General features: G+C 29.8%; 1 protein-coding gene across 9 annotated transcripts in view; it reads right to left on the bottom strand.

Annotated features, from left to right (window-relative positions):
* Window positions 1-24,853, bottom strand: part of LOC107449895 (uncharacterized) — a 134,918-nt gene that overhangs the window by 3,637 nt on the left and 106,428 nt on the right. For 5 of the 9 annotated variants that reach the window (XM_043043680.3, XM_071184240.2, XM_043043683.3 and 2 more), the window contains one exon: window positions 1,328-1,749. In XM_043043680.3, coding sequence (XP_042899614.2) covers window positions 1,328-1,686 — 359 coding nt within the window. In that variant the 5' untranslated portion in view covers window positions 1,687-1,749. Of the gene's footprint in view, window positions 1-1,327; window positions 1,750-10,415; window positions 10,642-24,853 lie in introns of all 9 variants that reach the window. The other 4 variants (XM_043043685.3, XM_071184241.2, XM_043043682.3 and 1 more) reach the window with 1 other exon arrangement.

The following is a 24,853-nucleotide window of genomic DNA, read 5'->3' as shown; positions in this document are numbered from 1 at the left end:
GAATAGTATCATAAACTTATATCGGCATAGATTCATTCACTACTAAACATGACTCAAACAAGTTATTTTCACATAGATTCATAAGAAATGAAATTTAAGTATTAAATAAATAAAATATCAAATAAAGGATTAAACATCAACTAAATTTAGAATCGACATCTGTTTTCTAGTTAGGAATATATATAAACTATTTGGATAGATATTAATTCTAAAATGTAATTAATTAATTTTAAAATAATTTAATTATTTTTGACGAAGTCAAAATCAATCTTTCATGGGAGCAAAAAATCGTAACAAAAACAGGGTAGAGAAGTGCTGGGATGAACACTTAGAACAGCAACAGCTATGGGGGGAAATCATTTACAGGGTTTTCATTTCTTTTAAATGTAGGCTTGTTCCCTGTAGCAGAATTTTTTCGAGCTATCTGCGACAAAGCTCTCTAGCACTAATATCTTTCTGCAAGATACTTATAATAATAACAAACAGATATGTTACTGATTTAAAATAACAAAAACGCTGTGTTTACAAAAAAATTTTTTTTTTTAATTGAACATGTAATAATTTTTTTTCTAATATTATGGGTGAAATTACCCCATTTTGTTGAGGAGTGGGGATTTATAATTTTTTTCCTCGCATTTTGTAAATAATCATGAAATCCGTAGAAAATTGCAGATAAGAGATCGAAGACGAAATCATATGAATCTGACTCCTCAAATGTGTGTTTCGAGATTAGGTTGTTGTAATAAATAATATCGTCTAAAAAATATCGGATTTAAAAACTATGGAGAAATCAATAGCAATAACTGCCAAAAATTCGATAGAATTATTGTCTTAAAAAGTAAATACTCAAATGCACGATTCAAATTTTCCATTTTGTTTGAAATATATCGGGATATTTAAAAGTCACCTGAAAATCAATATCAATAACCGCCGAAAATACAATCTAAACATTGTATCGATTTACGATACCATTGACTTAAATTGAGCGCGTCAAAAAGAGATAATCCAAATTCTAAATGCATGATTAAAATATTACATGTCAATTTCTGTAGAAAAGAAAAGTATTTTTTTTTTTACTTTTTAAAAGAAACATTTTTCTGCAAGAACTCTGTAACGTTCTGCGACAATGTCGCCGTGTCGCTCCGATTTTGCCACGGGGGTTGTTATAAACTTTATTCGCGTGTTTTAAATATAGATTAGAGGATAATCTCACCCCAGAATTGACCACTATTTTGTATTAGTTTAATCAAGTCTAGTGGGTCGTCTTAAATTTAATTCTACTTTATACACCTATAGAAAGAGCTATCTTTAAATGATTAACACAGACCTGCTTCTTTTTGTCCTTGGGCTTTCATAGACTCGTTTTAACTGCCTGTTATGATGGAGCTTCCTGATAGCTGTCTCCAGACTCCCCCTGCTGCCATGCCTGATATCATGAACTCTGTTTTCATCAGGACTGACTATGGAACATTGTCCGCCATACCTTTCGGAAACAAAAGGATATAAACTGGCAACAGGTAGTATAGGCGGTTGGTGCCAATTCTTTTTGTACTGATGTGTGGTGTTCTTAGCTGATAATACTGATGAAGAATTGCGAGATTCTTCTATATTTCTTTCCAGCACCACTTTTTTACGCAAATCCATGGGGGCATCATTGTCATGATAGGCCGGGCGCACTGCCCACATTGCAAGTCTTCATTCGCTGGAATAGTTATCAAGAATTCCTCCAATCTCGTCCAAATAAGGAATCTGTAACGAAAAAATTACAACCATTTACTTTTTATACTCTCATTTAAACATACAGGAAGCACAAACATTGTAATCGAGTAGTAAAATTAAACAAAATAGTAAAATAATGAATATTCTATAAATAAATATATTTTAAGAATACGAGATTTTGGCGATTATCGTGGTTACAAAGATAAGTAACTACCCATGACTCTTCTGGATTGGGTTCAAAATTAAAAGGCTACGGAGTTGAACATCGGTAGTCGTAAACTGAAATTTGCGTCGGCTGTTCAACGACGGTTATATAATAAAATAAAATAGAAAAGAAAAGATAAAAGTTCTCGCGTTAGCTGGACAGTAGTGTAACCAGTGAGCAAGGAAGCTGTCGGACAATATGCCGTGCACGAGATTTTGACAGAGAATAGTTCTTTTAGCTTTATGAAGAAGGGTGCTGATTAGAAAAAAATTCAAACTGAAATTTAATTTTTCCATAATGTTAGTACGAATCCTTAGATTTGAATGAATAAGGTATGATAAATAACAATGAATTAGGCATATATATCTATTATTCATCCTTTATAACTTGACACATTAATTAAAATTTGAGCTGCTTAACCGAAAAAAAAATGTACTTGTAAGTAGGACTGGGCGATATTAGAAAGTATATATCGTGATGCATCGTCAGTTTTGCATCGCGATATAGTATTTTTGAATTTCATTTACTCGTAAGGCACAGAAAGTCAGATTTCTATCAAAACTTCATACTCTGATTGATTTAAATCAATTTATAAATTTGAAGATATATATGTTTTGCTTAAGAAAGATATTAAATAAATTGACTACAATGTTCAAATCTTACTTAAAATATTTATTGAAATGTTTGTTTAGAAATTCCTAATACGCGTAAAACAAAGTGTTAAAAACTTTTTTTAAAGCGTTTTTTACAAATTAATATTTTCTTTTACTGTTATGCATAAATAATTACATAATTATTAAGCTCGATCGTAATGCTAAATTTCTAAATGAAACGTTAAAAATTATTTGTATGTTTAAAACAAAGTGCTAAAAAAATTTTAGAAAAACAAAACGCTTTTAAAACACTATTTTTTATTATTATCATTTCAGTCATTATAGTTCTATTGTAGTTCATTTACGTCACACTAGAGCTGCACAATGGGCTATTGGCGACGGTCTGGGAAACATCCCTGAGGATGATCCGAAGACATGCCATCACAATTTTGATCCTCTGCAGATGGGATGGCATCCCCGCTTCGGTAGCTCGACGACCTGCACGCGAAGTCGAGCACTTTACGGTAGAACAGTTTAACGAGGACCAATACCGCACTCCCTCGGTCCCTACGCAGACTGATCCAAGTGGTCACTCACCCGCACACTGACCGCAGCCAGTAATGCTTGACTTCGGTGATCTGCAGGGAACCGTGTCTTAACGATCAGTCCACTGCGGGACCTTATCATTTCAGATAAATAATGACCGAATTATGAACAAAAAACAAAGTAAGATTTAATTTCTTAAAAATAAAAAAACTGTGATATTCGATAATATATTTAGCTAATTAACAAATAATATGAAAAGAATATTTTTTTAAAAAAATTATTATACTCTCAAATAAAACGAAGTGCTAAATGATTTAAAAATGAATAAAATACGCAAACCTCTCAAATTTTTTTTGTATAAACAAAGTTGATTGACTTATGTCCAAATCCAAATGACAAAAATAACTTTTTTTTTCAACTTTATTTCTAAAAAAAAAAAAAAATTAAGATTTATAAATTTAAAATTAGTAATAAAAACTCATTAAATTATTAGAAGTTTCATCCAAAAAGTTTCTAATAAATTAAAAGGAAGTAAAAAAATAACCTGACAAATTTAATTCTTTATGGGGGCCTAAATTAGATCGCCGATAATTTTCACATTTAAAAATAAAAAGAAGTTTTTTTTTTAAAAAAAAACTCATCTAATTAATGAAGAAACTCTTCTTTATATATTCTTTTCAAAAATAAATTGTTTCAGAACAAGGTAACATCGGCGATCACGAAGTTAGTCCCACTGAAAATAATCTACAAGAAAAGTCGCGACAAAGAAAAAAAAAGCTAAGAGGTGCGAAGAGGAACATGCGATATAACGATATGTGTTCTCAAAACTCTGATTCTGATTCCACAGCTCACCAATCAAGGCCATTTCAACATAACGAAACGAACATCGTCTTCCACAGCGCGAGTCGACATCGGAACGTAAGAGAAGAGTCTTATATCGCTATATCGTTATCTTATATCCTTGCGTGTCTTATATCGCTATATCGTTTTACGCTCGTTGTCTTTACTCGACGGCTTAAATCAGATTTCTGATGCATCGCCTTGAATGAAAGTCGATGTATCGTCTTGCCGATATATGCGTTAAATCGATATGTCTCGATACATCGATTTATAGCCCAATCCTACTTGTAAGTGAAAAATTTCCATAACAGTAAGAATTTTTTCTTCTTCTTTCTATTTAATAGCGTAATTAATTCTGTGTTTATTACATATTGGTAAAATGGGTCTTGGTTTGGATTTGATGGCTTCCACACACTTTTTAACTGTGTTTGAGAGTAATAGAGTAAACAGTGCGCATGCGTCGTCATTGCATGCGTTGCTATGGCTACCGCTGCTGTTTTTCTTTTTATTTTCCCTACCAGGCATTTTTAATGTATTTACACTATAATAATTTAAAGCATTTTTACATTCTTTTTATTATTAACGTATAATTGCTGGCTTGACAGTGATTTCAATATAAATATAAATGCTGAAGAAGGAATTTTGTGACGTCTTGAATCACGAACATACGCAGGATTTGAAAACCAATCCGACGACAAACATCAATTGAGACACTTTACCCATGATTTGAAATGGTGTGGCGCTTAACGGAGTCAATCCAGAAAGAAAAAGCATTTGATCAATGGAAAACCAGTAATCGTAATATGGCCATCACAACTTTTTTTTCATTTGCGTGCATTTTTTGTTCTTATTCAGTTTATTTGTGAACTTTTAATGGTACTGTATTATACTGCCTTAGTTTGGAGAAAGGGAATACCAGTTCAGGTGCTGTTCACGTCGTCTGACCAGGATCAAAATTGCGTGGCATTTTTACCGCTAAAAGATAGAGTCTAAAAATGGGGTAGGTGCTTAGCCGGGGTTGGGGGATGATGTTAGGAAGTTTGAGCCGTCCTGTTGAGGAAAATCATGAGGTATTTCTGTTCCTTTTGTAAAAATATGAGTTCTTTAGAAATAATGTGGTTACATTTCACTAGAAAGTTAATAAAACATACTTGTAGAATTCAATTATGCCTCCTCGTCAGGGAAGAGTAGATGTATAAGAGATCGTTGTGGTGAATACAACGGTTTCGTTAAACACTTGATGCAAAAAAAAATCAAAAATCCGCCCGCATTTCTCTCATCAAGGACGTGACTAAATTATAATTGAGGCTAAGCCCTCAAAATAACAGCTGCAGCATACAGTTAAGAAGAAACGAAAATAGAAATACTACATGTGTCGACGGCAGGTGTAAATGGCGCGTGTAATTATTGTTATTCATTTGTTCTTCCCAGACAGAATTTTTAAAAAAGCCTATTTCATAATTATTTTTTACTTCAGTTTCAAACCATTCCCACAAGCCTTCGCTATAGCTAAAAAAAATAGATTTTTGTGAGGAAAGGGAACTAATGTTCAAAACTTACGGTCTCAAACTTAAAATTTATTTATTTAAAATCACCGCAAAGCTATCTCCATACATGAAGGTATTACTTCCTTAGTCTTACACTATCCTGTAATGATTTTTGCAACTAAAAGCATTTTAAAGTGATTTTGATTTGATCGTTAACATCGCATTTAAGCATGGGTAGCTACAGTGTGGCGGGACAGGGTTTTAAACAGTGGTACGAAATAATGTCATTTTCAGAAACTTCGCCAAAATCTGAAAAAAGTCAACTCCAACATTGCCAGGAAGTAGCACTAATTAACATCATTCCAACAATGAATAAACCGCGCGTGTATGATCATGGAACCAACCTAAAAGTTTAAGTTTAGCATAATATTGTTTAAGTCTTAAACAATATATTAGTTATTTTATATTAGTAATCTTATAATATGTTATAAGATGAACATATATGCACCTACGATACCTAGTTTTGTTAGCATTTTCAAGAACTTATAACATAGCTGACTCTGTTAAAAAACAACTACATTTTAAATGCAGACTACTTATCGTTTAGAATTAAATGTTTTAAACTCTTCATTTTTATTTTACGCATAGCATGATTGACTGAACCTTTAAAAAATTTGTTAACAATAAAACTTAGAAGAACAACACGAATAAAATATACAAATAGAGGTACAGAAATGGAGAAAGATACTTCTTGTCACTTTCTTTATTTCATATTTCTGAATCTTTATTTGTGTTTTATTCACGTTGTTTTGCTATATTCATATGTTCATACATATAGAATAGGCCAAAATTAGGAAATTTCGTAACAGTGACCAGTTGTAGCATTTTTAACAGTGGCCACTTTATCAAAATTTTTAAATTACTTAAATAACTGCTGATAATAATAATGCAAGGCGTTTCTTGCGAAGCATTTCTCAGAATATGGTAAATATTACAAGGCTCATTTCTAAAATAAAGAAAAAATTCCACATTTATTGAAAAAATAATAATAATTATAAAATGCATGTGGGGTACATTTTCTTCGAAAGACTGACAAACAATTTTTTAATAGCTATTTGTTATATTTAGTCGCCCTGTGGTTGGAGGCGACCATTAATTTTATAATACGTAGTATAAATTATTTTATCCTCATTTGATATATAAAAAAAGTCTGTGCTTACGTTTTATTAATGCTTATACTTTATTTGATATGCTAATACTAATGAAGCTATTTGTGAAAATTTGTATGCTAGAATTGTAACTTGGCAGCAAATTAAAATGTAGAAAAATGCGAACACTATTACGCGAACAGTTTACATAAGTGTTAAGGATTTATAGATTTCGCCAATTCGAATTTTGCCGGTCTCCGCATCGCAATACTCAACCGCATGTGTCTTTTATTTTAATCAATCACTTTAAAAGCTATAATAATACCAAAAATCAAGCGATTTAAAATGTTATTACAATTAAGGAAATTAATATGCCATTTATTTACTTTCCGATATCTAAATAATCAATCAACAAATTAGTTGACAGGATGTGAGAAACAAACTTTAAAACTTAAATGATAAGAAAGTGTAAATGCGCACATTGCCTAGGTATAAGGCTTTCCGCCTTATACTCTTGATTCCGCCTTATACTCTTGATTCCGCCTTATAATCTTGATTACGCAATTTAATGGAACAAATCAGATAATTTGCAGATCAGCTGAAGTGTACATTAACAGCTTTCGAGCCTAAGCTGTAATACATATACTTATTTGGGTGCAAGAGTGGGATTTGGATGTATTTCAATAGATTTCTACAAACATCAACTCTGAAAATATTATTCAATTTTATCATGAAAATTTTATCTTAGTTACCTGTTGCTTATAGCTTGCATAACCTGAAATTTTAAGTTTCCTATGACGTCTGTTGGTTCATAACCCCAAATGAAATTAATTCCAAGATAAAGACGATTAAACGATTGGAAAGGTTTTAAAGTAAGCACTCCGTCTTCATAACTCCGAAAGCTCTTCCACTACACTATTTGCCTTCGGGTGATGTTTTCCAGGTAATGTTTTCGTTTTCTTTCTTTAATTGTCTGAGAATTTTAACTAATCAGGTGCTGTTCGAATTTTTTACTCTCACCAAGTTCCTTTCATCGTTCCACTTTATTGACTAGCACATGCCGACGGTTTGTCCAAGGCCATCTTTGATGAACGGCTGTTATTTTATTTATTTTTCTTTCTTTTATTTTACAACTTGTTTCCATCCCTCAAGCAGGTCAGACACATTTGAAAGCTCAGTATGGGTTTGCACGTGACTACCAAATGTATTCTGTGAAGAACTTTCACCGAAGAAGGGGATTCATTTACCAAACGAACATGATTTATTATTTCACTTTTCTTATTGTGGTATGAAGAATGAATTTATATTCTAAGAAAGCATTTTTAAAATAAAACCAATTAGTTATAATTCATAGCGTAATTAATTATTTAATCAATAAATTAAAACTATTATAAGGTAGACATGTCTCACAGATTTTCCAATAGTGACCGACGAAAATTAAAGGGGGGAGGGATTAAAAAAAATTGCAGAAGCAGCAGATTCTGGTGTTCAACTGAACGTTGCGTTTTGTTTTGCTGCGTCAACACAATAAGATTTGAAATTACGAGGATGTGTAGAAAAATGTACAGGGAGTACAATGTCATAAAAAATTTAACATTCCATTAGTTCGAGATTTATTAACTTTTAACTAGCCTTAAAAATTATCATACGGGCCGCTCTATGGGCCCCAGGAATACAATGCTGAAAAGGTCATATTTGTTTATAAACTTAACACAAGAGTTGTTTTTCAAGAAGAAATTTCAATTTGTTTGAAAGTTTCTTCCCACTTTTTTCAATTCCTACTATTAATTCACACTATCTCTATTTTTATTTATATATCTTATTCAAATTTTCAATCGTTAATAAAATACTTTTTATTTATCCATTCAAGTTCAAATGCATTTTTTTTAAACTTGTAGTGGGGGACACTTGATGCTAATACAGTTTTTTCAAATATTAATTCACTAATTAAATTTAATTAATTAATTTTAGTTTTATATAAGAGAAAAAATTTCTCTAACTGTAAATAAAATAAAATTTTTATTTGTTGATCTAAGTAGGACTTCAATTTTTTTTTTTTTTTTTTTAAATATTACTTGTTTTTTGCTTTAAATAATGATTATTTATTTATTGTTGTAGAAATTTTATTTCTTTCTCTGGAGGTTTTCATTTTATAAACTCGCGCTTGAAGTAATGTCAAAAATAACAACAAAAGAAAAGAAAAAATATTATATGAAGCCTACTTAGCAAAATCGCTTCCAATTTTAACTATTAGGCTATAGGCTATATTGTTAAGGCTATAGGCTATATTGTATAGGCTATATTGTTAATAAGTAAAATTACCTCTTATTGTGTCACACATTTTGCATTCCTAAGTTTAATTATCTTTTTTTAAGTACTATTGACTATTTTCTAAATCCTCTTAATCATTCATTTCGTTACGATTAAAAACAAAATTGTCTTGCAAAAAATTACATATTTTATATATACAATATCGTTTTTGATTGATTTTTAAAGAAAATATTAACGAGAAACAACCACGGGGATTGGCAAACGGAGCGATAATAAGTAAATGTTATTATTAAATATGATGATTAGTTTCTTTTATTTCATTATGCTTAAATAAAATTTCGAATATAAATTAAATAAGTTAAAATAATTAAATATAACATTATTATCATTTTTATTCACATCATCTAGAAATCTTAAAACAATTTCGAAAAGTATATTAAAGATTAAAGTAAATATAGGAATATAAATTAAACTAGATAATTTTAATAAAATATTATTATTGATTTCATTAATATCAAAAAATCTTTAAATTTTTAAAATAGTGAAAATAGCATTTTAAGAAAAAAAATTCTAACGAGAATATTAAATAATTTTCCATCTTTGCTTTGATAAGTGTGTATTTAATGCAAACTTTATGAGTTAGCTTCATTACGTATGTCTGTTACAATTAAAATTACAAGTTCTAATAATACAACTAATTTTTCGTTTACTTTTACTTACATAAATTTGTCAATACCTTAAGTCATCTAACCTTTAAAGCCTTATAAAAACTAATTTAGCGCATTATGTTAGTAAATACGTTAAATTATAAAATTCAAATACGCCAAAATATATTGGGGGATATTTTACTAATACTATCTAAAAATGCGTAACATCATATGCATTGCATTTCTGTTATAATTCAGGATCAACAAAGGAATTATTATTTTTCTTCTCAACTACATAATTTAATTTAATTATAGAGTTCTATAATAATTATTACAAGCATTACATTAGTTGTAGACGATTATTACATTAGTTGCAGACGATTTATTATGACATTTATTATGTAGACGAAAACGTATTATGTTGTTTACATCGAATACTAGCTTAGATAAAAATCAAATTTTTTGAACTAAAGGAATTATTAAGAGTACAAAAAATTATGACACAACTAAAAAATGAAATATTGTTATATAAGCAATGAAATAAGGCTTGCGCAATAAGACTGTCAGCAGAACTGCATGGCGTCTTCAGGGCGATGACAGCGCATTTAAATTTATCGTTAATATCAAACAAAACTTTATACTATTTTGAATATAAGATGATAATACAGTTTATACTTTTCGTTTAAAAATAGCTATTTATCTTAACTTTGTAAACATTTTAAATTTAGCTTATATAAGTTGAACTTATAAAACATTTTGGACACAGTATAATTTTTCTTTTAATCTCAAGAACAAGAAAATATAACTAATATTATATTTGTGTAAATAAAATGAAGACGATATATTTCTTTCGAGAATATGTATCAAGCCGATATCGAATTCCGTGCTTTCATAAAAATCTACGGTATAATTTTCTGAACAAAAGGAATTTTTAAGAATAAAAAAAAACTATGACATACCTAAAAGATGAACTATTTTATTAACAATGAAATAAGGCTTGGGCAATAAGACTGTCAGCAGAACCGCATGGCGCCTTCAAATCGATGAAAGAGCATTCAACTTTATCATTGAAAAAAATATCAAACGATAATTATTTACTATTTTGAACATAAGTTGAAAATCTGAAGCTCGTTTCCTGTCAATACTTTTAGCTCAAAAAGAATCACCCGAATACAGGTGGTTTACCTGTAATAAAAAAAAAGAAAAAAAAACTATTACATCATTTGGCAATGAAATTACATCACTATTACGCTAAAAGCAGACGAATAAAACCGCCACCAATATAATTCATAAAGTTAACAGGTGGAATGGCAATATGACAAAAGGCAAGCAGTTTTTAAGTTGAAAAGGAACAATTGATTCTTGCGAAATCAAATAAAATATCTATAATAATGTTTTATGAGCTAATGTGGCATATTATTTTTTAAAAAATATAGATGCGTTTCGAATAAACGATTGTGATTCTAAAAATAGAGCGTTATTTGGATAAAAGCCAGGTAAATTTTTATTGTTTTTGATGTTTTTTCTTTGTTATTTAGATATACAAAGGGAAAACGAAAAGATTTATGTTGCCCAAAAATTGTAGGGGAAAAAAAAACTTTATGGGGTAGAGTTTGAATTAATAAGAGTAATTTTTGGATTTGAAGATGATTTTTTTTTCTTAAATAATAAATAAAACTGATATTCAAAAGGAAAAAAAGTTAAACGTTTAACATAAAAACGTCATGGTGTCTAAAAGTCGACTAAGAAAAAAGATCGAAGACACAAATTTAAAAAAATGTTTTCAGAAAAGATCATATTTTAATCTTATTTATCAGAGTAACATTGATTTGTTTTGTCATATCATTAAGTTTCAGAGATCTTATGGGATGAATATACTAAATTTTGTAACAGAGAAGAAGATTCCAAGCTGTCAATAGTGGAAAAGTTAACAGTTTACCTTTTTCTTTCTTTCACACACAAAACCGTATAAACTTTAAAGCTAATTTACTCTAATTTTCTGAAAAGCTTACTCTTTATTTATCTACTCAGCTCTTCAATTGTTATTTCACTACTAATAATCTCTATTTCAACCTCATTTAAAGCTATTATCTTGATTTATATGTAAGTTTTAATACCTATATTAATATTTATTGTAAATTATACATATATATATAATACATATAATAAATTATATATATAATACATATAATAAATTATATATATAATACATATAATAAATTATATATATAATACATATAAATGTAACGTATACAAATAAATGGTTTAAAACTAGAAAACAACCACCTTAAGTTAAGATACGAACAATGGATACTGTTTTAACTAATTGTATTTATTTAATGCTAACCGAAATAGGTTGAATAGTTTATGCGAATCAGAAATTTAAAAAGATACAACTTTTTGGAGCTTTGACTTGTGAGATTTTTTGTTTAAATTTTCTATTTTGATTAGCTTAATTAATCTCAGAGGCATATTGAAATACGCAATAATTGACTGACATTAACGATCAAGGGCTAAATTTTTTGAGTCTTTTCGACTTAACTATTGGGATCACATTTTTCAGATTGTGGTGTTATTTTCTGAATTCGCTTTTATGTTTGTGAGAGGAAAACTTTCAAATCAATTCAAGTTCCATTTTACTCTTGACCGATACAAGCAGAGCTGATCGACAATCGAAATTTCAGTCACTTTCCGATAAGCTCTATAACACTAAAATTTCAACACTCAACTTGATTACAATACAAATTCCTATCGTTTCCTTTACATAAAAGTAACGTTATTGTAATTGTAATGCTTACCATAGTTTGAGAAGTGGTTTAAAAGAAATGAAGAAAAAAAAAAAAAAAAAAAAAAAAGCTCTAAACAAGTAAAATGCCAAAAGTCTACACCATGATCACGAGCCTTCACATTATTTTTAGTTGTGTAATAAGTATTTATATATTACAATTTTTAAGTCTCTGTAAACTGTATGAAATAATTTTATAGTGTATAATTTCTATCCGCTTTTGCTGTGTAAGCTTTGTTTAAATTCTTCCTGCTCTCTGTGCCACAAGTATGTTTGATTTACAAACTAATTCTATTTTAAGAATTAGTGTATGCGTGCTACCTAAATTCCTGGTTCTTACCTTATATTATCTCGTAAAAATAACTTTCCTGATTCATATCTTACTGCTTACTGTAATTATAAATTTTAGTGTTATTGCATAAGAAACATAGTGGCGGATACTTTACACCAAGTAGTGTAAAAGAACTATCTATTATGTTACACGGTGCACCAAGAACTATCCTTGGCTTTTGTTGTAGTGAAACACTATTTTGTTGTAAAGTAGTTACCACCATTTTTGGTGTTCAAATGCATCAAAAATTTTTATAGTGTCATAAATATCTCATCGAAATTTATATTCTAATCAATCACCGAAAATCGTTAATAGAGTGAGTATGATTTAAAAATTTACTTCATGTAATTACGCATATTTGGATGCGTTGAATTAAATGCATTATGATCTTCAATAAAAACTTTACAGTTAAAAAATAAACTAATTAAAAAAACAACACAAAATATCTATATTTTCTTATTTTTTGTCCTTCTTTTACGAATTTTTTATTTATCAGGAATGAAAAATCCCAACTTTGTATACAGATGAGCATACGGATTATATTTCTCCATAAAAACAAAACACTTTTTTATAATTTCTTATCTTTTAAAAACTTTACGTGAAATTTTTTTTTAAAGAAGGCTACCTGTTACTATCTAAAATATAACTATTTTAAAAACTTTTGTACGATCACGGAAATAACATAAAAGCATTTTACATTTTCGAAAACGCATTTCTACGTTATCTGTATTATCAAGGAACAGAGTATGTATCTCTATATCAATGTACAAAAGGATTCATAATAAAAACTTAGGAATCGATAATATTAAATTATTTCTTTTTACTAATGAAATTAATGTTACTGAAAACAATTTTGCTTCCATATTTTTTTTTCAAATAACATAATAGTATTGCATTTGTATATAAAAACAACCAATTGACTAATAAAATATAATCACGCATTGTTTGAGAGGTTGTATGTAAATATTTCTTTCTTAACGTGAGATTGTGTTCAGTATCAAGCACCATTATGTAGCTATTAAATCATAAAAAAACGAGAAAAGTCATAACTGTTAAAAGAAAACATGACTCTGATGGACAATAAATGATTGTATTTTATTAGTTGAAATTAATTTATTATTATTGTGCGTTCCTGTTGTTTGCCCAATGGCAGAAACAAATTGCTAAATTTTATTTAGTCGTTAAAAAGACACATCAGTTCCTGAGGAACATATTGTTTCGAATGATTTCCCATAAAATCGTGAATCTAGTCAACAAGGAAATATTCAAGTAATTTGGTTAAGATAAAATGTAAGTAAATGTTTAATAAAACTGAGAAAGTTAATGTAAGCAAAATAAGGTTTTCTCCCCTGGAAGCTCTTTTGTTAAGAAAAATGAGAAGGCCGCAGCAAAGAGTGCTTAAATTGAAGCTTTAATTTTATACATATATTTTTAAAAAGAAAAGAAAAAAAAAACGGAACATACAAACGAAAATTTTTTCGAAAGCTGTTCTTCATATGCTCTTCTGTCATATGAAATGCAATTTATAGTTAGATATATGATATTTTAATAACAGAAACAACGCAAAATGCCGTTATGAAGAAAGGAAACAGTTTTGTTAAAATAAAAGTCTTTGTGACATAAATAATTGAGCATATAAAAGTTTGGAAAAATTTAAAACTAATACTCGATTTTATGAATTTTTATCTAGCTGGAAAATACTCGCCTTTTTAAATTTACGAAATAAAAACTAAAAAATATATGTTTGAAATATTTGAACTGTTTCCCTGTTTTAACGTCTAGACAGATTCATTTCAGTAATATAGTATGTAGTTTAAAATTAGTTTAAGGCACTGAAACTGTGGTTTATTTATTTTTTATTTTCCTTGGTGGAAGCGTTATAGAGAACATTATCATTTTTACCAAGGTGAAATTCAAGGAATAGTTTTAATATTTTACAAGCCCAAATAATGTAGTGATTGAGTAACTTTTATAATACTGAAAATAAGATCTTAAACTTTCGTCTTTGCGCCATTTTTATAATTAGCTGAGAGGGCGCTGGCTTAAGATGGAAGGAAACGTAACTGTTGGAGTGGTTTGTTACTCCTCTGAATACATTAAGTTAACAGAATTAAGTTTCGGTCGTGTGGTGACAACAGACATTTTCTTTTCAGATAACGTAAGTGACGTCATCCGTGCATATGATTATGGAATCTGTATATAAAGCATGCATTGTTGTAAGCATGTGTTCTTGTCGACTTCCTGTCTTGTCTCTTCACTATGTCACGTCACTGTGTTGTTGTTTCCGGTGACGTACCAACATTTTTGTTAAGATATATTTATGTTTAAATATCTTCAGTTGTACGCTGTATCGAGATGGTACTGTATGAAATAAAGAAATGTTTAAATCTTCAAGTTTCTTTATGTGAGTTAACACTTTCACTCAATACTGTGCTACTCCGCTAACGCATCAATAGTTGGTTATGGGCCTTCGAACCCGCAAACCTTTAGTCTGGAACATGGAATAAATAGACTAATAAGGAGTGAAAAGTGGAAATAAGTCTTCAATTTTCAATATGGCTGAGTCTACTGATGGAACAGTTTTTGCCTTTCCAAAGCTCGGAGATTTTAATTATGGAAGCTGGAAAATTGACATGAAAGTTTTGTTGATGGAAAAAGGATGCTGGGACTTTATAACTGGAAAAGAAATACCACTTGATGATACAGCAGCTGAAAGAGACAAATTGGCCTATCTTCTACGAAAACAACGAGCCTATACGACAATTTACATGGGAATCGAGCGAAAATACCAATCCCTGATTGCTGATACCGAAGACGGGAAGACAGCTTGGGAAACGCTGAAAGTAAACTTTGAACCTACGTCGAGAGCTCGTCTGGCTGGTTTAGTCGATGATTTCTTTAGCACAAGATTTTCACCCGACGAAGAAACGATCGGAATATATAGCAAAAGAATGTTGGAGAAGAATAAACAAATTGAGGATGCTGGATTTAAATTGCCTCCAATATTAGTGTGTTTTCAGCTGATAAGATATCTGCCTTCTGAATATGATAATTTGGTACAGATTCTTTACAGAGTAAAAGATGAAGAATTTACGATCGATTCAATTACTAAGCAACTAATTACGGAATCTGGAAGGATTGAACTGAAACAAAAAGACGAAAATAAAATTACGTTTGTGAATGATGCTTATTCAACTAAAGTTCAAAAGGGTGATTATAAAAGACAAGCAGAGAATAAGAAAAACTTCAGTGGAAGCAGTCTGGACCGTAACAAGAAAACCGAAGTAACAAATCCTCGTCGTTCTGTAGTATGTAAGTTCTGTGAAAAATTGGGTCACACTGAGGATAAATGCTACAAGAAAGTGAATGTGCAACGTCAAAAGAAAGCTTTTTTATGTGAAAAAGACTATTCAAGCCTGAATGAAAAATTTGAATCTATGTGTGTGGAATCGTCTAATACTAATCAATTCATAGGAGAATTTCTAGTAGATACAGCAGCTACATCTCACATCTGTAAAGAAAGAGAATGGTTCTCCTGGTATAAAGAGATTACACCGACAGAGGTTCTAGTTGGTGACACAAATAGCTCAACAATTGCCACTGGTGTTGGAGACATTGACTTTACTATATTGGACATTAAAGGTAAGGTGGAAATTACTTTAAAAAATGTTCTATATGTGCCCAACATGAGGCGTAATTTGATTAGTGGAGCGAAAATTGATATTGCTGGTAACTATGTTGAATGGGGCCGCAATAAAATGGTAATTTTTGATAAATTTCATAATTATATGTTTACTGTAAACAGAAAAGATAAATTGTATATTTTGAATGGATATCCAACAAAATTTAAAGATGAACTTAACGAAAGTCTTGATAGTAAGAATATAGCTTTAATTTCAACTTTAAATTTAGATATTGTACACAGACGATTCTGTCATGTGAATATGCCATTAATTCAAAGTATGAGTAAAAATAATGTAGTAAAAGGCATTGAAAACTTAAGTAAAAGTAAAAACGAAAATTGTACTAGTTGTAAAATTGCCAAATCTACTAGGGTATCTTTAAAACGAAATCGTATTTATCATAGAACTACTAAAACTTGTTTAGAAAGAGTGCATTGTGATTTATGGGGACCTTCTCCCGTAAACTCTTTAGGTGGTAACAAATATTTCTTATCTTGTATTGATGATTTTTCTCGTAAAGTTGATGTATATGTTATAAACAGTAAAACCGAAGTTTTCGAATGTTTTAAGAAATATTTAGCTAAGTGTGAAAGGGAAACTAATCTTAAGTTAAAATGTGTCAGAACTGATAACGGGCTAGAGTTTTGCCATAAAGAATTTGAAAATTTCTTAAGCAATCTCGGAATTAGAATAGAAAGGACTAATGTATATACTCCAGAAATGAACGGGATAGCAGAAAAGTTTAATAGAAGTGCAATGGACGCGGTAAGAGCAATGTTACATGATAGTGGGTTACAACCCAAATTTTGGGGGGAAGCTTTGTTAGCTTTCGTGCATACCAAAAACAGATGCGAGCATAAACTAACTAATCATTTAAGTCCAATTGAAATATGGTCAGGTTTTAAACCTTCAGTAAGACACTTTAAAATTTTTGGATCACTAGCTTATGTACATATTCCCAAAATTAATCGAAATAAACTTCAACCTAGAGCTAAACTTGGAATTGTTGTAGGATATGCTGTACGAACCAAAGGGTACAGAATTTTTATTCCGAACGATAGGAAAGTAATTGAAACAATTCATGTTAGTATTGATGAAACCAAAAAGGGTGTAGAAACTTTATTTGGAAAAAATAAATCTTTTGAATATCTTAAGTTCAACCTAAATTTGAAAAACGAGCTAGATAACTTTGATAATGAATCTATTAATGATAAAACTGCGTTAGATAAAGTAAGTCCTATTGATATCGAAAAGTGGGAAAGGAAAGAATGTCCACGAACTAAAAGTAAAAGAATAGATGTATTTTATTATCCTCCTTCAAGTAAACTAAGACTTAGATCTTTAAATGATGTTAAAAAGTATTGTGAGAAAAACAAACTCTCTTTTGAACCTGAGAAATTTTCATTTAAAGCAAAAAGTAAACATCCTAATAACGTAACTAAAAGTTCAAGTAGTGAGGAAGATTTAAATTCAAATGAAGATTTCGAATACGAGTGTCATTTTTCTGAACTTCCCAAAACATTTGAGGATACACAAATTTGCAAAGATAAAGAAAAATGGGATTTTGCTATGAGTGAAGAACTCAAAATGATAGAAAAACGCAAAGTGTGGGAGTTAGTAGATCTTCCTAAAAACACTAAAGTGATAGGCACTAAATGGGTTTACACTGTTAAACGTGATGAAAATAATAAACCTAAGAAATACAAAGCTAGACTTGTTGCTTTGGGTTTTAAACAAAGAGCAGGTATTGATTATGGAGAAACATTTTCTCCTGTTGTTAACTTTTCAATTATTAAATTGTTATTTATTTTATTAGTATCAATGTTAAACTGGTGTCATTATCAAGTCGATGTAAAGTCTGCATACTTGTATGGTAATTTATCGGAACCTGTATATGTTAAACAACCTCCAGGATATATTGTTAAAGGTCATGAAGGTAAAGTTTATTTATTGCATAAATCCTTATACGGGCTACATCAAAGTAGTCGATATTGGAACTTTGAACTTGATAGTATATTTAAGGATTTAAAATTTGAGAAATTAAAATGGTTAAATTGTGTTTATAAATGTAAGAATACTATTTTAATTGTGTATGTTGATGATATTGTAATTTTTGGTAAAACACAAATTGATGTTAATAATGCTATTTCACTAATTAAAAGTAAATTAGAATTAACTGAATTAGGTCAGGTAAAATATTTGTTAGGTGTAAATTTTGATATGAACAATGGTGCTTTATTAATGCATCAAAATACGTATATTGAGAAATTAAGGATAAAATTTAAAGAACTTCCAAAGTCTAATGTTAGTCTTCCGATAAAACTCGGATGTAAACTTCCTGAAAAAATAAATGAAAGTGATATTGTTGAAAACGACTTAATGAAACGATTTCCATATCGAACATTAATCGGCTGTTTAACCTTTTTAGCTGATCGTACGAGACCTGATATAAGTTTTTCAGTAAATTTGATGTCTCAATTTTCTAATGGTTATACGTTCGAACATTGGAAAATCGTGGTTGATATAATGAATTATGTATTTAACACTAAGGATTACAAAATTAATTTAAGTAAAGCTAATAATTTAAATTTAATTTGTTTTTCTGATGCTAATTGGGGCTGTAGTTTAAGTAATCGCCATTCAACTAGTGGATATTTAATAAAATTTGGAGATGTAATTTTTTAGTTGGCGTTCAAGAAAACAAAAATGTATTGCCCTTAGCTCAATGGAATCTGAATTTGTTGCCTTATGTGAAAGTATGAAAGAAACAGTTTGGTTTTCTAGAGTAATTAATGAACTTAGTATTCTGCCTGACAAAATTGTACCAAAAGTTTTTTGTGATAATCAGGCTGCTATACATTTCTCTAGAAATAATTGTGAAAACTTTAAGACAAAACATATAGATATTCGATATAAATTTATTCGACAACTTATTGAAGAAAATCTAGTAGAATTAGCTTTTATTCATTCTAAGAATAACTTAGCAGATTTCCTAACAAAACCATTAATGGGTAATAAATTTAAAGAAGTTGTGAATAATATATTTTTCTCTGATATAGATCACACGACCGTGGGGCCGTATGTTGGAGTGGTTTGTTACTCCTCTGAATACATTAAGTTAACAGAATTAAGTTTCGGTCGTGTGGTGGCAACAGACATTTTCTTTTCAGATAACGTAAGTGACGTCATCCGTGCATATGATTATGGAATCTGTATATAAAGCATGCATTGTTGTAAGCATGTGTTCTTGTCGACTTCCTGTCTTGTCTCTTCACTATGTCACGTCACTGTGTTGTTGTTTCCGGTGACGTACCAACATTTTTGTTAAGATATATTTATGTTTAAATATCTTCAGTTGTACGCTGTATCGAGATGGTACTGTATGAAATAAAGAAATGTTTAAATCTTCAAGTTTCTTTATGTGAGTTAACACTTTCACTCAATACTGTGCTACTCCGCTAACGCATCAATAGTAACTTAACAGTTAAGCACGATGCTCGTGACTTCTAACATATTAATCTAAATAAGTGTTATTTTCATATGACGAAAAAGTTTTAGAACAACAATCTTTAGAAAAACTACCAACTTTTCCAAGTGATTCTTTTGGCATGATCATACGGAGAAATCGTTGTTTCTAAACATGACCTTATATGAAGCTTAATAAGAATCCGGTTCTAAAGAATGCAAAAAATAATAACCAGATTAGCGAATCCTTTCTCGGAACTACATTAGACGGGTTGTTAACTAAGACACAGATCGTCAACAACCACTATCGCTTTCTATTCGCTAATCCACCCACTAACACAGTGTTTGCGGTTTCGTCAAGAACAGAACCATCTGCGAATTACGTTTCCTTGAGGCGAAGGAAGGTAAAAAGGAAATTCTAAAGAAACAAAACAAAGAAAACAACGGTTATTTCATTCGAAAACCTGTTCTAAAGCACACTCACGTTTCTATATTTAGTCGAGGTTACCTGAAAACAATGAGGGATAGTCATTGGTCATGAGATTCTTACTCTCGCCCCCCCCCACATCATTCTGATGCAATTAATAAAGAAAAGAAATGGCAAAAAATATCTTTATAAGTTTGGGAAAGTGATACATATAATCGAACCTATTTTTTATGGTTCTTTTTAGATCATTCACGTGATGATTCATTCCTCACAAGGTAAGGAAAGATTGTTAATAAAAAGATAATTCGAGAACAGACATTTTTTACTTGTTACCAAATTGAATCCAAGAAGGAATGAATGAATCACTCAGAATCGGAATGAATGAGGAGGAAAATCGAGAAAAATGTTTCCTATTTTTTTTCTTTTGTGCACCAGAAATTTTCGATCTAAAATCCTATCATGCTAGCACCTAACTCAAAACACGTGAACATAGTTTTTCGAAGTTCTGTCGCACAGGAAAATAAAAAAACCACAGTTAAAAGTGCAGGGGTCTGTCCAGACATTTTGTGAAAGGTCCTATTTTTGTAAAATTGCGAACAAACTATTCATAATTTGTGAATATAAAATAAGCGTTAAGTCATATTCTTTCAACCAGGGTCCTACTTTTGTGAATTTGTGCAAATAGTGTCCTGTTATTGCAAAAATTGCTGAAAACCATTTCAAGAAGTTTTTAAATTGTAAATAGATACAAGATTCTGCTCAACAATTGCTGCTACTAAATTAAAGATGCAACATACAAATATTTGGTATTTAGCCTATACAGCTCAACATAGAATATTCATTTCGGACGAATAATGGAAACAAAACCACTCGCATTTTTAATAATTTCAATTGACATATTTTAAATAACACAACTTAGTAATGCATCACTTTTAATGTGTTATGTATAAGTCAACTTAAACAATTCTTAAATTTATAATATTTCATTTAAATAATTGCCAGAAATTAATTTTTATTTACATAATATTATATTAATTAATTTTATGAATAAATATAAATTGATAGATTATTTATTTACAAAAAGAAATATGATTTAATATTAATAAGAATGCGCACACGATGTTTGTAAAAGTAGAAATATTTATATATAATATACTACATTTCGAATTTAAAGTTAGGGAAACTTAGTTTGTCTCGAACCGTCTTGTCGATATATAATAACTGTTGCAAACTCACAGTAGTTTGTCAATAGCATATTATTCGCAAAAAAAAAAAAAAAAACATAATTTTATTTGACGACGGAGCCTTAAAAGCAACCTTAAGTAACTGAATGAAATGGTGCTAGGAACTGTGTTTGATATAAATATAAAAATGAAAAGAATAAGAAAAGAAAAGAGGAAAAATCACAAGGATTGTATATCCCAGTTTTACATCAATACAAGAAGTGATGAAGGAAGAGAGATTGCGAGCAGGTTTAGAGAAATGTACTACTTTATTAATCGGTTCATGTTTGCATCAAATTAATACGATGAAAATACACGATTATATCATCTGATGCATCAACATTTTAATAAATCCTTCCCCCTCAAGTCCTCCTAGCAGCCTCAGGGGTGGGTGGTTTCGGTGAAGTACGAAAGTTTATAGGACTGGGGCCGTGAGTTGAGACAATTTTAAATATTATAAGGGCAACCTTAAAAAATTTGGGAACCCGTGCATCAGAGAATGTCTAAATTCTACGATTAAAATAGTTAAACTTTACATAACAATGATTCAATTAGCTACTTGAAAAAAAAATCTCATCACTTATTTTAAGACGAGTATGGCATTTTTCTTCTGTTAGTTTCAGCATTGTGCTTTTTGTTTGTATTCTCTGTAAGGCAAAAACTATCTCGCGAGAAAAACAGGCGATTTTCCGATTTATTTTTTTAAATATTTCACTGCATATAAAAAGGATTACACATTCTTGGAGAAATCCGGGGATATTTGAGGAAACGCTTGTTAAAATTTGTTAAGATTTTACGTCCTTAAAGAATTCGAAAATTTTTGAGAACAACCAATGAAATTCGAGGACTTAGGATTTGAGAACGTCTAGCATGTACCAAACTATGGACAAACCTTATGATATAATATATAAGCAAATTTTAAGAAAAGAAGGAATAACATAATTATATATTAACAACTTATATTATTTTTATTAATAAATATATAAATATAACAAATATGAACCAAAATTTTACAAACAATATAATAAAAAAATTGCTTGAAATCAAAATGTCGTAAAGTAAGGTTGGAATTATTTATAATTACAAATAAGGACATAAACCAAACTGCTTGTCATTGTTGACAAGAACATTCTTCGCAACAGCGATTTTAGTAAAATCTAAAGATAGGGACAAAAAAAAAATCAAATAAAAAGATATCAGAAACTTTAATTGGCAGTTAAACACGACAACATTTGCTAGAAGCATCCCAATAAATATAAATTTTCAGACATAAATTATTGTGTTAAAAAAATCTGTTTTATCATAATTCACACTATTATATATTCGCAGCACGAAATAAGAAAGCCATGTGGGGGGAAGATTCGCTGTTAGAAAAGTAATATCGTAAAAACTGTGATATTTAAGTGTTGAAGTATCATCGGCATAAAACCGTGACATAGAAAGCAAGCATTAGAATAAAATTCAATTCACGTGACGACAGGCACGTGCAAAAGCGAATCTTGATTATATAAAAGGACTGATAACGCATAAATGCTTACTACCCTGCTATAGTAATGGCGTATGATTAGGATTCAAATGTGCTCTTCTTGGATACTGGGGTCGACGGAACGGTTACGCTCCGGTTATTGTTTTCTAAAGTGCTGCCATTCCAGAAAATAATTTTGTTGTTCAACCTATAAATTTTTGCTCATGCACAATGTCGTGTAAGGTGTAAGAACTTCTTGGTAGAGAGAATAAAAACTTGAAATAAAACAATATCTACTTAAAAATTGGTATCAGAAAGAAGAAGAAGAAAAATACAGTAACGAACATTAATTTCAATTCGTATGAATAAAATCTTTTGTTCAAATCCAGAAACGCATTTCATTATATGATTTAGAAAGAAAAAAAAATGGAGGGGGGGGGATTTTTTCTCACAGTGGCTAAGGTATGGAGCTGTCATTGTGAATGGTTAGTCGCATCGATGTTGGCGAATTAAGAGGACGTTATACCACGGGAGAAACTATTCAGCGCAAATTCTGATTTATTTCCATAAATAATTTAAAATTTGAAGTAAAGAAAAAGTGAGTTCAGACAAACCAAGAGAAAGACATGAAGTTCAAAGAAATTTTCAAATTATCAAAATGAAAACTAATTACGAGAGGAAAAACTTAAGATTGTGCAATGGCTGGGTTGGGTTTTTACAGGTGAAAACCATGGGGAAAAACCTGGTAAATACTATTAACCCATGTTTATTTATTTACAGATACAGTGGTTTGTTACTTATAATTGATAACATTATATATATCATTTCCGTATTTTAGCTAATATTATTAATTCAGGGGTCTGTCCAGACATTTTGTGAAAGGTCCGTTTTTGTAAAATTGTGAAAAAATTACTCGTAATTTGTGAATATAAAATAAACGTTAAGCCACATTCTTTCAATCAGTGTCCTGATTTTGCTAATTTGTGTAAATAGGGTCCTGTTATTGCAAAAACCTTTCTCAAGGAATTTTTAAATTGTAAAGAGATACAAGATTATGTTCAACACTGTAAAATTATAAGTTAAAAAAATTAAATTTCAAAAGATAAACAGCAATTGCTGCTACTAAATTAGAGATACAACATACAAATATTTGGTATTTAGCCTATACTGCTGAACGCAGAATATTCATTTCGGACGAATAAAGGAAGAAGCGTCTGCAGAAGACAAAACTTAGTTCGTTTACACCCCTCTGAGAAGGGTTTATTCGATTTACAAAACAATGATGAAGACATGAAGATAAACAAATTTGTGAAGGGTCCGATTAAAAGATAAATTATTTTGTGAAGGGTTTGTTTTTATGAAAAGATATTTTGTGAAGGGTCCGTTTTTCTTTTAAACATATCCCTGATTAATTAGTTAGTTAATATAAATTTATTAGATAATTTATATCTATATGAGTATCAGCAAGTAACAAACCTTTGAACAAGTGATAGGATGTAAGGTATCATCTAATTCGTAATTGTAAAACCAATTTTTCACGTTACCAGTTGAGGTAAATCTACTCTATATTGAAAACTTAGAAAACTGATAAGTGAATTAGATTTTCAATATGAGCAAAAAACTATTAATTAAATATTAAAATCATAGTTATAAGATACATTATTGTATTATATTATAGTATGCCATAACTTTATTACAATTGCATTTATATATACAGAGAATAACAGGGAAGCTCAAAGAAGCAGAACTTTAGAATTTCATTAAAAAAGAATTAAACAAAATTAATAATAATTTTTCTTTTTTTTTTTATAAAAGAATAAATAGAATAATAAAAAAATCTACAGTAGTGATAAAGGTACTGTAAAAGCAGGATTCATCTTACCTATCTTTTGTCTTTTATTTTTATATAATTAGATAAGGAAAAAAATTATTTTACTTATTTCAGTTTGTATGCGTACTTTTAAAATCAAAATTTTCCGAAATAATCATTTGTTCAAATGAATTTTTATATATATAAA

This window comes from Parasteatoda tepidariorum, chromosome 10, assembly GCF_982258835.1.
Source record: "Parasteatoda tepidariorum strain Cologne lab strain chromosome 10, Ptep-v5.0, whole genome shotgun sequence".
Lineage (NCBI taxonomy): Eukaryota > Metazoa > Arthropoda > Arachnida > Araneae > Theridiidae > Parasteatoda > Parasteatoda tepidariorum.
Note: the sequence above shows the minus strand (reverse complement) of the source record. Positions and strands in the feature narration are given on the sequence as shown.